The sequence below is a fragment of the Crocodylus siamensis genome, chromosome 13 (assembly GCF_052110815.1).
Source record: "Crocodylus siamensis isolate JL-2025a chromosome 13, ASM5211081v1, whole genome shotgun sequence".
Classification (NCBI taxonomy): domain Eukaryota; kingdom Metazoa; phylum Chordata; order Crocodylia; family Crocodylidae; genus Crocodylus; species Crocodylus siamensis.
In genome coordinates this window covers 34,148,077-34,162,985 of record NC_143407.1, presented here as the reverse complement: position 1 = coordinate 34,162,985, position 14,909 = coordinate 34,148,077, and the positions used below count along the sequence as shown (strand labels likewise).

At 39.3% G+C, this 14,909-nt stretch overlaps 1 protein-coding gene across 4 annotated transcripts in view; it reads right to left on the bottom strand.

Moving 5' to 3' along the window:
- The window catches only part of BCAS3 (BCAS3 microtubule associated cell migration factor), a 457,217-nt gene that overhangs the window by 373,966 nt on the left and 68,342 nt on the right, over positions 1-14,909 (bottom strand). For all 4 annotated transcript variants that reach the window (XM_090025357.1, XM_090025360.1, XM_090025358.1 and 1 more), the window contains exons 8-9: positions 12,618-12,725; positions 7,892-7,968 (exon numbers count right to left, since the gene is read on the bottom strand). In XM_090025357.1, coding sequence (XP_089881483.1) covers positions 7,892-7,968; positions 12,618-12,725 — 185 coding nt within the window. The remainder of the gene's footprint in view (positions 1-7,891; positions 7,969-12,617; positions 12,726-14,909) is intronic.

The following is a 14,909-nucleotide window of genomic DNA, read 5'->3' as shown; positions in this document are numbered from 1 at the left end:
TATACCCACATGACAGTGATGATTTCATACTGGTGTTGGACAATTTCATTTCAGGCTACCCTTTGGATTAGTGTTTATACGACATATGAGTATAAACTAGTACTATTATCAAATCTGCCCCCTATAGATTTATTTAGTCTCTAATCCCAAACTGTGAATCAAACTGCACCTGTTTGGACTTCATGCTGCCATGTGACATTGGGTTTGAGATCCCAGTTAAGAGTTCAGAAGGTTGCCAGGGTCAGGGCTGGTTGAGACAAGGATGGGAGGCTTCCAAAGATAACCTAAACACACTGCAGAAAATGGTACTCAATGGGTGATACTCAGACTTGAGAGTCAAAGCTGATCATGTTGCTAAAGAATACTGTACTTTCAGGGGTATAGAGTTTTTGATGAATTTTAAGAAAAAGGGAGGAAAGTGGCAGAGAAGGAATCCAAAAAAATACTGTAGTATTTTCTAACGAATAGGGTTTTCAAGCACCTATCTTCCTGACTAAATTCCAGAATGGGTAATTCAGCTCAACTGATAATAACTGGTTTGTGTCACCTATACACCGCATTCTCTGCTTTCAGTTCTATAAGCTGTTAAACCAGTACTGCCATGAGATGTTAGATAGTTAGCAAAGACAGTCCACCATAGAAGTGGTTGCATTTCAGTAGTTTCTCAAGTGGCCTACATTAATTATAACTATCAAATATTTTTTTTCTAGAGTTAAAAGGAATACATGAGGCCTCAGAGTGACAAAGCCACAAGACTCCTTGCCTAAGGAATCATGCAAGCTAAACTGGCTGGAGAAAACCCAATGTGATGACCGATCAAGGAGACAGAGGAGTGTAGAAAGGGGAGAGAAAGTAAATAACGGATAGAGTGAGACTGTTGTTGCATGAGCATTGTTTATACCAAGAAAAACAAATCGTATAAAGTTGTTTTGTCTGATATTTCTTGTTTGTTTGGGGTTTTAGCGTCATAAGGCAAACCAAATTTATTTGTTTATAAATTGTATAAAGTAATATTGTTTATAAATTCCTTTGGGATCCTTCTAGATGAAAGGCCCTATGTAAATGCTATTACTTGCATACTATCACATACTTCCCCGAGATCTTCTATTGTTCTTATGCTTCCTTCTGTTTAAACATCCCTCACAAAATTGAGCACAAGAGCAACAAGGCAGGACCCACCCTACTGGCCATGCAAAGTGTTTTGACGGTGATAGTTTTGAAAAGGTTGGGGGGGGGGGGGGGACGAAGAGGGGGCACTGAAAAGCCAGAGAAAAAAGGGCCTATGCACCACTGCTAATTAGACCCTCATTGTTCTTATCCGAGTAGCACAAGATTCAGCAGTCATCATGTGTTGTATTCACACATATCGAGTACCGTGCTGGTAGATCCCTGCATACAGCTACAGACTTCCATCTGCACTAGGCTCATCGCAGAATTAAATTGTCATTTTTTATATGCTTACCTATAGAAACCTCCCCTTCCCTTCAATTCTGTAACAGCAGCTTAGATATGTTGCCATTAGCTGCCAGAGCCGACTTACCCAGGAAAATGCATCAGAGCTTTCACCATAGAAAACTCTGGCTTTCAACACTTTCTACATTCAACAGAGTTTTGGCAAACTTCAGGCTGCAGCATCTGATTTAACCTTGGGTGTCTTCTGGTTTTTTGCTCGGGCTATTCAATGAGATGCATGCAATCATTTTATTGCGCTGGTGGATAACAAGTACACGTCCGGGTTTTCCTTTGGTCTTTCCCCCTACTGTAGTCACGTTTCACTAAACCAGCATAACACGTTCTATGTATTTAAGCCCAAGGACAATGTTGGCACAAGAATAAATTGGGTATGAAAAAGGCCGTGAATAAATGCAAGCTGGAAATTAAAAGAACGTTTCTAACCTACGACTCTGGGAGCAAGGTTTGGGATCAGCCTTCCAGCAAGAGTAGCGAAAGGAAGAAATCAAGTTGGTTTCAAGACAGAGACTGAGAAGTTAGGGAAGGAACCGCAGCATTCAGTGGCCTGTGACAACAGGAAACTGAACTACAGGACGCTGTATTTCAAACATAAAGCAATTTAACACACTTCTGCAGTTCTTCACAGTGGCTTGCGTGCCCTCTGAACGAAGGAGGATAGCGATCCTTGTAGCAGGACAGTTTAATTTCCCAAATCCCGAAAGTGAGTTCTTGTTTACAATCCTGAAGATTTAACTGCCCTTTTTTATTTGCATATTTCTCATCTAATGTAGCCACACAGTAAAGAAGGTTACTTCAGACCCTTGTTTTGCACGTGAACACCACAGAAACTTATTATTAACAACTTGCAGTCTTGCCACGGTAGAGGAACATTAAGGAGAAGTTGTACAAGCCCTCACTTCAGACCAGGAGCTTTCTGCCCGTGCAATACTCAAAGTCTTTAAACCTCTTCTAAAGAGCTCTTTTCGTGCTGCTATGAGCACTGGCATCTGATTGGCAGACAAGGCATTTCAAAAACTTGTCTCCTTAATAATAATCCTTAAAAGTGTTTCAAGTCCAGGCTGTGTTGTAGAAGCACTTCTAGATGCACAAAGAAAATAAAACAATTGCACTGAAATTTGATAAAGGAAATTACTAGCCCGACTCTTTATCATAAACTAGTTCAGTAGTTTTCAACCTTTTTAGACCCCTCAGAAAACACCAGCTCTCTGCTTTCACACAGTTTTTAACTGCTGAAAAATAGAGCAATTCCTCTGTTGGAAAGAACTCAGCACAGACTCAGCAAACTTTTAACGCTATGGAGTCCCATTCAAAATCTCTGGGTTTCTCTTGTGAATCATGTTTGTGCACCCAATAACACCAGTATTGCCTGGCACCCCCGGAAGGCACCACGGGATGCCACGGCACCCTGATTAAGAATCACTAAGCTAGACAAATTCCAGCAGCTCAGACAATCAGGATCAGGATGAATTACCTCTGCCGATTAGGATTACGAAGGGACTGGAAATACAAAAAAGCTTCTCAAAAGTTCCTGCTTTTAACACCATTTCACATTTAATTCCTCCATAAGACATCTCACATTCCAGCTTTGGAGCAGAGAGGTCAATCACGAGCTGATGCCCGTTTGTGGACTGGTTGAAGAGGGATGCACAAATGTACAAAAGAAGCCCAAGGTAATTTCCAGAACCAAGCGATGGTAGGTTGAAGCCACCAGTTTCTGGCACGTGACTGCCAATAATAAAAAGCAAACTACAGCATAACCCCTGAATCGCAGATTACTGTCTATTTTTATGTATTTGTTTCAAGGGTTAGAGGAGCATTTAGTATATATTGAACAATTTTAGCTCCATGGTTAGGCAAAAATCTTCCTGACTTTATGGACTATAAAGTATACTGACTAAACTCTTTGGAAAATTACCTCTTAAGGGGCTAACCGTGCAGCATCGATAGAACTGTGGTGCCAGATAATGGCTGCAATAACTGTCTTTATCTCTAGAGAATAATGGATTGAGAATATATCAATATGAGGAGTGGAAGGGCAAGAGAAACTAAACAAGCACTCGTTATTGGATGCAAAGATAATGCTACATGTATGATGTTATCTGTGCTAATCTCTTTGCAGGGTGGGGGCAGGGAGAAAGTTCTTTATAGATAGGAAAGTACTCATCAGGTTTGTAATCATCAACATTACACTAACTAAGCATTTTTGGAGGAGGGTTGCAGGAGCACTGATGGCATACAAATCAATGAAACCCAGTTATTTCACATTTGCTCTTTACAAAGCTAAACAAACAACAACACCACCGCCTGCACATCGCTTTGGTTTGTGATCCTGCAGCCGACTGCAATATTCACGGAGAGGCCCTGAAGCAAATCTGCGAAGCAGAGTTCAAGTCCAACGATCTAAAATCTGCACCTCACCTTTCAGAGGAAGCCAAGGGAATAAACATGTAATAAAAGTGCCAAAGGAGTTTCTTGGGCTGGGCTACAAGGAAAGACTTCAAACGGTGAACTTCCAGCCATTCCTGGATTCTTTTTTGTTTCTTCCAGGACAAACCTCTCTCTTGATGCCGCTGGCTTGGCTGCTAATGTAGGCACAGCGGAGAGTGGATTTCCATGGGAAAGTTACAAGCAGGAATTCCATACAAACTGCAGGTGTTGCCTTTACTTGGAGGACAGACGTTGAAGCCTGAATACCACTCAGTGTGGATATGTCAGATGCGGAAGTTAAGAGAGATCTTTTTCCCCTCCGTAATTACCTGCAGCATGTTTGCCATGTGAGTTTAAACACCTGCCTCGAATTCATACATGGGAGACTGGGGCACCTGTATTACGAGTACTTGTATGAAAGCCTACAGTAAAAATCCCTGGCGCTCTGCCATTAAAATTCAATCATTACATTTCTCTCTAATTAAATGAAAAAGAAAAAAAAACAAACCCTGTATTAATGCAATGTTAAAGTTGCACAGTTAGCGCTCTCACAGAAGCATGAACTTGACCATACTTTACATCCTGAATAATTGATGATATATTTATTACAACTATATTAAGATAGCACATTCAACCACAGCCCTCCCTCCCCCAAAAAAACAGCCTCTCCCCTTGCAAAACAAAACTACTGTTCATGTTTCGTTTCTCCAAAGTGCTATTAATGTTACTAGAACAAACCTTAATTTCTAACTGTGGCGCTATGGCTTTGACATTCTGCACTCATTTCCATGTTTAAATAATTAATAAAAAGAACATGTCAGAATGTTAAAGTCCTTGATGATGCTTCGAGGCTTACACTTGAACGAGGCGAGATGGGTAGGAGACGCGGTTTCCAACATTTGCAGCTACTGTTGTGTAGCTGGAGGCAACTGCAAGTGGTTTATATTGTAGGAATGGTACCTGCAAACAAAGTCATTCTGATTCTGCGCTGCACCCCAGCCACTTCACATGCTCCTCCTTTAGTGTAAAAAGGAGCCCAAAAGCTGTTGGGTCCCATAGCTTGAAATTCCCCTACTGAAAGGAGGTGCTCCAGGAATTCGTACCCAGGTTCCTCCTAGGACTGCTCTCAGGGGCAGAAGAGCAGCACACCTCCTCCCAAGCTGCACACCTTAAGGCACGTGAGGAATTAGGGGCAGAAATGTTTTCATTTGAAATGAAAAGTTAGACTCTAGGAAACGTTGCAGAACGCAGTCAAATCGCGGGGCAGCCCTAAAATAACTGGGCTGTCCTACACGTTAAGGCAGACTCTTTTTTAGAGCAAAGGATTTAAGTGCATTTTCCAGTGCAAATCCCCCGCATCCAAAATATCCTTTCAGTAGCCTATCCTTCACTCAGCCTGTATTGAGGGGAGAACGGGATACCATCCAGGGATGTGTTTGAAAGGAGGGAGGGCTTCACTAAGCCCTGCTGAAACCTTAGCTACCTACTGAGAATTCTTGCTGGTGATTTTTTGGTCAGACAGTTTTCATTTTCCTGTCAAATCAAGCAAAACACCAAGCCTCGCTGAGGACTCTATCCAGGACAAGTTCCAAAGCCATATTGGCTACTGCCCTTGATTTAAAAAATGCAGTTTATTTTTATTTTTGAAGTAGGAAGTATTCCCCCCCCCCAACTCCTCATTATAAATACAAAAATGTCTGAAGAGATTTTAATCAAGCTTTCTAAAAACAGGTCTGAATATGAACCACAGCATAAACTGTCAGACACAAACAGCTGTCAGGAACCTAACTTCCTCAGAGTTTGCAAAGAAGTGAGGCTCACCGGTGTCATTCATGCCCTTGGAAATCTGTTGCCAAGTGTAGAAAATGGACGTAATAAGTCACGGCTTAGTATGTCGCTTGCTAATGACTTACATTTTTATAAAATGATTTCAGCTGAAACACAATTATTCCTATTGTAGATCTTTATGACTGATGACCTGTTTACCCATATTGTTGCCTTTCAGCATAAAGAGTAAGGGAAAACAGATTATTTACCCACTGGATTCAAATAAATAACCACACTCCCAACTCTAATTACAAACTGACAGGTTTCTAAGTCGCATTTAACCTGCAAAAACCACACACGTATCCACAAGTAAAGGTCTGTACATACTGGGACACGCAACAACATCAGAAATATAAAATTAAGAGGATAAGCAGCAATTTGGGAGTTGGCTTTGCTGTTTTATTTCACTGCTTAGGAAACTGAGATTTTAATTCCAGAATGATTGACTCTTAAAACAATTATTATTTTATTCCAAAATACATTTAATACATTCACTGTATCAGAACTATTTTTTTTTTTGACACCGGGAACAGAAATATTCCTTTGCCAGATACCATCATATACTGCTCTGCTGTGCTTATTGCCAGTCCAACTTTTTGGGACACAAATCTGAATTAACTTCTGGTTTTTTTCTTGAAGATGTAATTTATTATCTGGCTTCAAAACAATGATGCAGAAATTTATCAAGATGTAGAGCCACTAGGAAGTTGAATTACTGAACCCGTGCAAAAATAAAAAGCTAGCTTATTTATACCTTATTTCTGTCAAGGCATAAAAAGGAAAAACAAACCCCAACGCAAACCTTAATTCAAAGCCTGCCTCCGTTAGGTTGTATTTACCGAGCGCTGCTGGATTCTGAGAAATTTGGAGAGTCCATGACATAGGAAGAAACTGACACCTATTGGCAACTTTCATATTACTGCATAAGGATATTTCTTCTCAAAGGAAGAGCTTCTAATAGCTGGATTTATTATTTTTTTAAATATACAGAAGTGAAGGCAGAAAATATTTTTGGTGTTGTAACTGAAGGTGCCAGGTGTGCCTGAAGGCAAGCATTTCCCCCCCCCCCCCATTTTAATTTAAAGCTTGCTTTAATAAGATTTCCTGTTTGAGGGCAAAACCACTTGCAGTGTATGTTATAACCCGGGAGAAGATTAGTAATACAGTATTTGAAGAGGCCGTCCTTATGAACAAGCACTAGCACTTTGGAGAAAGGATACGTCACTTCTGGGCCTAAACGACACTTAGCATTACATAGGCGTGTGTTTAGTTTCGGGGCCAGATGAATTGTGTACCTTTACGAGCAATCTGCAAAGACAAATCAAGAGTAACAGCCGCAGAAATGTATGGTCTTTCCCTCCAAGTCTATGAATTACTGAGAGACAGAAGTTAGTACGGGAGAAACAAGGGAGGGTGTGGAGGAACCGTTTCTGGAAGGTACCTTATCAATTAGGATTAATTATCAATAAATGGAAGAAAAGCAGTTCTAAATGCACCCAGGTTACAGGAAGGAAGGGCCAGCAGCTAATAGCCTCAGTTGCTGACTCAGTAGGTGAAAGCACCTGGGGGTAGACATGCTTATCTGTAGCACAACACAGCTATGACTTGGTTAGACTTTCAGGGCTACCAAAATATATATAAAAAAAAAAAATAATAATAGGGGACCCTCTCCCCTCCTCCAAGAAACCTGGAATGAAGGAGGGTGAAGAGCAAAATATGGTGAGACCACTGGAATTACATACGTATTTTCAAGCAAAATCAGTTATGTATAAAAACTAGAGTTCAAAATGCAGAGTGCCAGTATGGAGGCACAGGGACCAGAATGATTCCCAAAAGATCCCATAACAAATTCTCAATACAAGGCACTCAACAACAAATGAGAATTATCTACAGTGACAATAACTTGCAAAGCTCCACAAATACACACAGCAAAAGGAGCAGATTTTCTGAAGTGATGCAACACCTGCATCTCTAAAGAAATCCACTGGAAACTGTGGGTGCTTAGCGCTTTTAGGGAAAGATAAGCTAGACTTGTCAAGGCTGATATTCCTTACAATTTCATATGTGACTTGCAATCCAATTCTATTGACAACCTGAAATCTGTTTTTATGGGACTACAACTAAATTGCTAGAGCAGAAAAACTGAAGTCAGGAATATACGTACTTGTGACGAAGAATTTTTTTGTGAACGTACAGCTGTCGAAGGCAGCAATTTTCTCTTGCAAGACTACGACAAGTATCCTGAAAACACAAAAATTAAATGCATATTTGCAACATGAAATGGATTGGTTTAAGATTCAACATCTAAACGTAACTGTTTCAAGAGCATCATTTTAAATTTCTGAGTAATAAACTGCCAGTTTTCCAATAACTGGCAATTATTAAAGGCCTCTCTCATCCCCACCACACAAGCCTGCTCTTCAGGAAGTATACAAATATGATACAGAGTCACCCAGCACATGTAAGATACCTCCTGTAATAAAAGGTCCATTAGAAAAGAAAGAAAATGGAATTGTCCTCTGTTTCAAATCACAACAAAATCCCACAGATCAGCACAGACTAATCTAAAAGGAAGTGTGTTTTATCCTGGACATAATCCCATTGCCTATTTTATTGAAAATCTGACAAACTATCACTGGTTTCTTATTTACTAAAAGTGTTTTCCCTCATGTGAAACCACAGCACCATGGAATTAAAAATATGAGAGAAACAGGGTTTACATAATAAATCACTTAAAATGATTACTAGCATACTAAGTGCAAGAAAAAAAAAAGTCAAAGGGGACAGCTATTGTCTGGTGACCTTGGACCACTGCAGGCCTTTATAATGCAGATGCCACCACAAATAGAAAGCATCTGCACTGGCAAAAATGAAAGCTGTCCAATGCTTTTGGACCTCTAAAACAAAGGGTAATGCTTGGTATGTGGGTGCCTGTGTATACAGAGGTGGAAACGTATACACTTTGTCATTCTCTGCATGTGTAAATGCGCGCACACCCACACACTTCCAAAGCAGAATATCAAATCATTACTTGAAACAAAACCACAAAACAAAAGCCACATAGCATACTGTATCGTCTATGAATCAACAGACATTATAAAAGGTGTAAGATTTTAAAAGCTTCAGAACTAAGTTCAGGCTATTTAAATACAAAGGGCTTCTAAAACCCTTTTCAAAGACACAAATTAGCTTGTGAGGCTCTGCCAGCCCGAGTCAGTTAGCTTTCCTGCCCATTGTTAACTGCAATGCAACCTTTCCTCAAATGGAGCAACAGCTCTTTTAAAACTGGTTAATACTTATTAGAAAAAAGAGTGGGATATATTGTGGTTAGTATTTAACTGATGAAGGGCATCACTACATGCATATGAAATTAACTTTTGTTCTAACAAGTTCCATTTTGAAATTTTTTTCCCTTCAAGAATATAACTCATCTATTCTCAAAACAGGCAACAAAGCTGAACTAGGAGATCATGAAGCTTCGGAAAAAACAGCTGAATGGTAATAAGAGACCGTTCTGCTCAATTTTGAGTGGAAGGAATTTCTGGACAGTCCATGTGTCAATCTCTAAGAATTGTTTTATAGACTGACTGCCCGTTGGATCCAAGAGTAGGTATATCAGAAGTAGGAAGAGATAATATTTAAAAAAAAAAAACCAACCCAATCAAAAAGCATCATTGCTATGGCTTCTATTCAAAGAGCTTTCTACAGCCCTTCTCGCTGGGTATGTTTTATTTTGGATCCACGAGCCTTCCTTCCAAGAGGATGTTTTCAAAGAGGATGGAGCAGACCGCTCTCAGTGGCAAATAACAGAACAAGGAGCAATGGTCTCTCTTCTGAGGTCCCTTCCAACCCTAATTTGCTATGATTCTTTAAAAAAAAAAAAAAAATACACTAGACCTGACCTCAGATTTTTATGATCCACCAAAAGACCTTAAGGAGTCTGGATCCCATTAGGCTCCATCACCTTTGGATCACTATGATGCCACTTGGTTCTCCATGCTAAAGCATGATGAAAACCACTTTCAAATGAATCTGTTAGGTCCAAAGAATTCATGTATATTACTTACTGACTGCCTGGTTGTTCCTATATATTTCCTTTTCTAAGACCAGAGAGAATTGCCTCAAGCAAAACCAGCCCCCCTCCCCAAAAAACAAAACACAAACACCAAACCAAAACCAAAACAAAACAAAAAAACTTTCAGAGGACCTGGCAGCTCTGTTCATATGCAAAGGATCCAAAAACCTCCCACCGTGCTGCACGTGAAAACTTCTCCAGTGGCTAGGGTTAGACTTATGCGCAGGTAAATCAGCAAAGACCCAAAAGAATCTCTTCACAGCAAATGGCTAAGATCCTTTTCCTCTCTGAACAAGACTCCATAGTTGCATTGTGTCAGAGGCATTAAAAACAGCTTGCTTGACCAGACCCAAAAATAAAGGGGAAGACTGGGCTCTGCACCTGATCGGGATGTTGGAAAGAAAGCAACTGAGGGAGTGCTTTGGGCAAGGGCTTTCACATGCTTAGATTTACAGTGTACATTTCCACAGTGGTTACCTGCTTTGAAGCCAGTTCTATTGCCATAAGGCAGGACGTGAAACCCAACATTAGGAATCTACATTGGTGGTATCACAAAAGGAAATGATCACTTAAGGAATAAGCAGTGCTGTTTTAGTAAAAAACAAAACCAAACAAACCCCCTTTTTTTCCTTTCCCAATTTACAAATTGATAATATAATAGCAGTCAGCTTTGTGATGGAAATGAATACCTAATGCAAACAAAATTATGAGTTTAAGTTAAACAAAACCTATTCCAACTGAAGCCACAGGAGAGGAAAACAAAAGGAAGTTGCAAATTGTAAAGGTCGCCACGAAATTAGCCAGCTTAATATACAGATTTTAGAGGCAAATATAAATGTGTGTACAAAAACCTGTGCATATTGTTTTTTTTATTTTAAACACGCTCCATAATCATTCTGTATGGATGGTACCTAACAGGCTGTGGATATTTTTTAAATGTCTATGCATGTATGGGTGTTTACATACATACATACATGGTATAGATTATCTTGATATCTATAAACAAATACTCATCTGTTCTTCTGCAGTTGAAGTTTTGGGCTGCATTAGTCAGCTGCATGGCTAATATTTCATTACCACTCAACTTGGACATTTTTAATGTATTTTCAGTCTGAAACAGTGAACTTTTCTTGGATGATAGCAGAGCCTCATACATTCCAGTAAAACAGATACCCTGGTTACGGCCACACAATTTTGAAGAAGCTCTTCCAATTTCACCGCTTAGAAAAAGAAACATTAGCACCTGGAGAGACTTTTTGGTTGGTAGAGGCTTTGAATGATTTGCCTTTTGACTGTTTTTACAATTGGATTTTTCTGCCGCTAAAAAAGGCTTGCCTGGAAAGATTTACTATCATCACAGTGTACACAAGGGAACTTTAAATTTTTAAAGAGACAGTTGCAAAGATAAGTACTGAACTCATTCTGACAGACTGTTAAAGAAACAGTGACCTATTTTTTCCCCTTCTTTTCATTTCATCCTCTTAAATTCAGCTGTTATTGATATGGGCACACACTGTTCCACCGACATGGAAACTGGCTGTTGATAACAAACTTTAACCCGCTCTGGGCACCTGTCCGTTATAAAATCAAAATATACTTGCCTCTGCCCGCACCTTTTCCTTTTAAGCAATCAGATTATGTAACTACTCAAATATTCACTTGCTCTATATTCTAATGTTTCCTTCTACTATTTCTTCCAGGTCTATTTAGACACCAATATCTGGGGGAGGAGGGAGGGCACAGCAAAGCAGGGAAGGTTATCAGGCTAGATAAGCGTCTGCGTTTCAACAAAGCTGTAGTGGATCTCAGATACTCCGCCATTTTTCCGTTAATAATTCTTTCATCACCTTGTGCCTTCAGACTCAATGTTCTTGGTGGGGTAGTTGGCTCCTCTCCTTTTCATGTCCCTTCCAGGTCATCTAGTCCCATACAAAACACCCAAAATATATTTCACTTAAACTGCTGCGACTTGCTTAACTGTTTCTTTCTACAGCTCCTTCCACTTTGAAGGATCCCAAAGTGCATCACAAAAGCATATATAATCCTACTCAGTGAAAGGCAGCAATTTCTCTACACTTAATTTTCTCCATCTTCAACGTGGAAATGTGATCCTCTCTCTTTTATCAGTTACTCTGCAATACAGGCACAGAGTGCAGTATAAGAGTAATAATAATCATTAAAGTGGAGAAGAATATTCATGTTGGAAGTAGAGTCCTCTGACCTGAGAACAGGAAATTTTGGTCAAAAAGCACTGCAGCAAACTCATAAAACAGACAGGCTGTCAGGTTGTTTGTTTCAGCCAAAAGACATAGCACACATAGTAATCCATCTCAAAAGTTGATACGGTTGAATTAATGGAATTAACCTGGACAAGATCTGAATTTATCATTCCACGGGATCATGGGATCAGATGAGAAATCAGACAATGACTTGATTTGCTAATGTAGTTAATTCACTGAATAGCTCTGTGCCTCAGTTTCCCCATGTTTAAATAGGAAGATAAGGCCTCTTGAAGTATTTTGAACCTTAATTGATTCATATACGAAAAGTGCACTGATATTTTCAGGTGAAAGCAATTGCTTTAAGTAGATCCATCACATTTTAGGCTGAAATATTCCTTTTCAGGCAAAATGTAGGTTCTAGCTATGGTGGAACTGAGGTGTTTTTAGGATTTTAAAATACGTCATGAAACCAGGCAATGAATACAATTTTAAACATACATGATATTATAGCTGTGGCCCCCAGATTTTTTTTTAAAGCAGACAGGAAAGAGAGAGAGAGCATGCGAACGAGCGAGAACTGGGAAACTTCTTACCTTTTGTTACAATGCAGATCATAAATAGGAGTTTTGAACTGTATGGATTTGACCATCTCTCCCGTTCGCAAAGAGTAAAGGTCCACACAGCAATAAGGAGGACTTGTGCTGAAAGAGATCACAGAAGCAGATGTTTAGATATAGTATTCATTTTGACTTTTAACTTCTTATTTTTAAATATATTACAACCAGGCTATAAGTTATCCCTCTTCCTATCATTTCCAGGTCTGAACTATTAAAAAGCCTGTGTCTGCTAGTCAGATGAGGCTTGACCATGTTGGCTTTTGTAAAAAGTAGATATAATAAATACGCTGGAGATAAGCAGATGTGCAGATGAAAAACTATGACTAGATCTTAAGAGGAAATTGCAAGGGGAAATATTTAGTGCAATGATTTTGGAACTTTTTTAAGTAGAAAGTGAGCAATACCAACCTACAGCCTTCAAATCTTACTACAATAGTGAATTTATACAACCTGAAGCATGAGTGTCCAAGTAAAACTTTTCTATATTACTCTATGCAACCCTACATCACAGCTCTACTGCTCACGAACAACAGTGCAATCCATTTAGTTAAATTTCTGGTTACAGGCTAATGCATCTCTTAGAAATATAAAAATGTATTCCAAACACCTTAAAAAAATAAAACTACAAGCCTAGGAGCAGATCATTTCATCATAGCTAATTTTCCAGTTATGTAAAATGATGCTAATTATAGTTAATGTAACAGCTGTACGCTTACATTGTAACTACAGTACAATTAGAAACAAGTATTCTAAAAAGTTAACCATTTTGTCACGCTGTATAAAAAAAAAAAAAGAAGGCAATTGCTTATTTGAGTTATGGGAATAAGCCACAAAAATGGGTATCACAACACGGCACAATATATTTCTCTGCTGATCTAATTCTCCTGTAGGTCAGATTCTTCTCCTATTTCGGGCACACTAGAGAACAAACGAGGCAGTAGCGGACAAGATGTTTTGTTGATCCCCTTCCAAACACAGGAAATGTAAAGGTGTGGACAAACGTACGTTTTAGCTGTTCTAAAAAGAGGAGGAAGAGCTGCTGCTTAGGACTGCACATCAGCTGCTCTGCTATAACTTGCCTGCTCGACCCTGCAGCTGCAGAGGTTATACTGTTCCAACAACTGCCTCCGAATAAAGCAGGAGTTCAAGTTGAAGCAGTTTTGTCACACTGGTATTGCTGCAAAATCATGCAGGCATAACAGTTAATGGGATAACAGAATATGCCAGTATCTTTTGGTATCAACACCATTTTTATGTCTGCATATACCCTCATTAAATAAGATTTCTATTTAACTGACACAACCATTAAACATAGCACATTGTGTCAAACCAGCGTTCTAGTGTTCATTCAGTAACGAGATGCTTCCAATAAATTTTATCTGTAGACTTCATATTTGGTACGTTTGCACGGGTACATGGTTTGAGTAAATAATCTGTGTATAAAAGGGTTAATGTCGTCATACAAGGAACAAGTTTCTAAAATAAATATTAAACCTGCAAATTGAAGCCACGTTTTTCAAACAGGATTTTACATATATTTTAACATAACTGCAGAACATTTAGGTGTAAAATTAAAACCCTCATTCTGTAAGTTGAAGACAAGGTAAGAGCTCATTATACAAAAAGTACATGTCAGCAGGAAACAAGATATTTACTTTTGAAATAAAAAATTCTCACAGGACAAAACACAGTTTTTCCAAATTACTTAGTCATAAAGCAAATGTACAGTAATTAGAAAACATACATCTCAAGATTTTTTTTTTTCCTGGTGGAAAAGTAACAGACAAATGTGGATCTCCTAAAGTTGGCTAGAGTATTTACCGCGTGTACTCTAGGACTCCTCAGAAGCCGAGGACCTTTGCTGTGCCAGCATGGGTCAATCGTTTCATTTTATTGATCCTCAAGTCAGACTTAGGGGCATGCAGCCGCAAATCTGACCCACAAAAATACCGGCCACCTGACAGGAATGCAGTTCTTAACTGTTGTTCGTATTTAGTTAGGAGTCACGCTGTAATACCCATTTACTACAGAGTGCTGGATGCAAATGCAGTACTTACAACTGAATCGCATGACAATTCATGCTATGCAGAGGCACAGAACCCATGTTACATTTGCCGTGGACTCCAGCTTGTTTAAACCTTACGGGTCTTTTCATATGCTGTGCTGTGTGCCACATTTTACTGCTACCAAAAAAAAAAAAATTTCCAAAGCCCTCTCAGTAAAAATCCAAGCTTTCTTCAGACAGGAAAAGTGATGAGTGCTACAGTG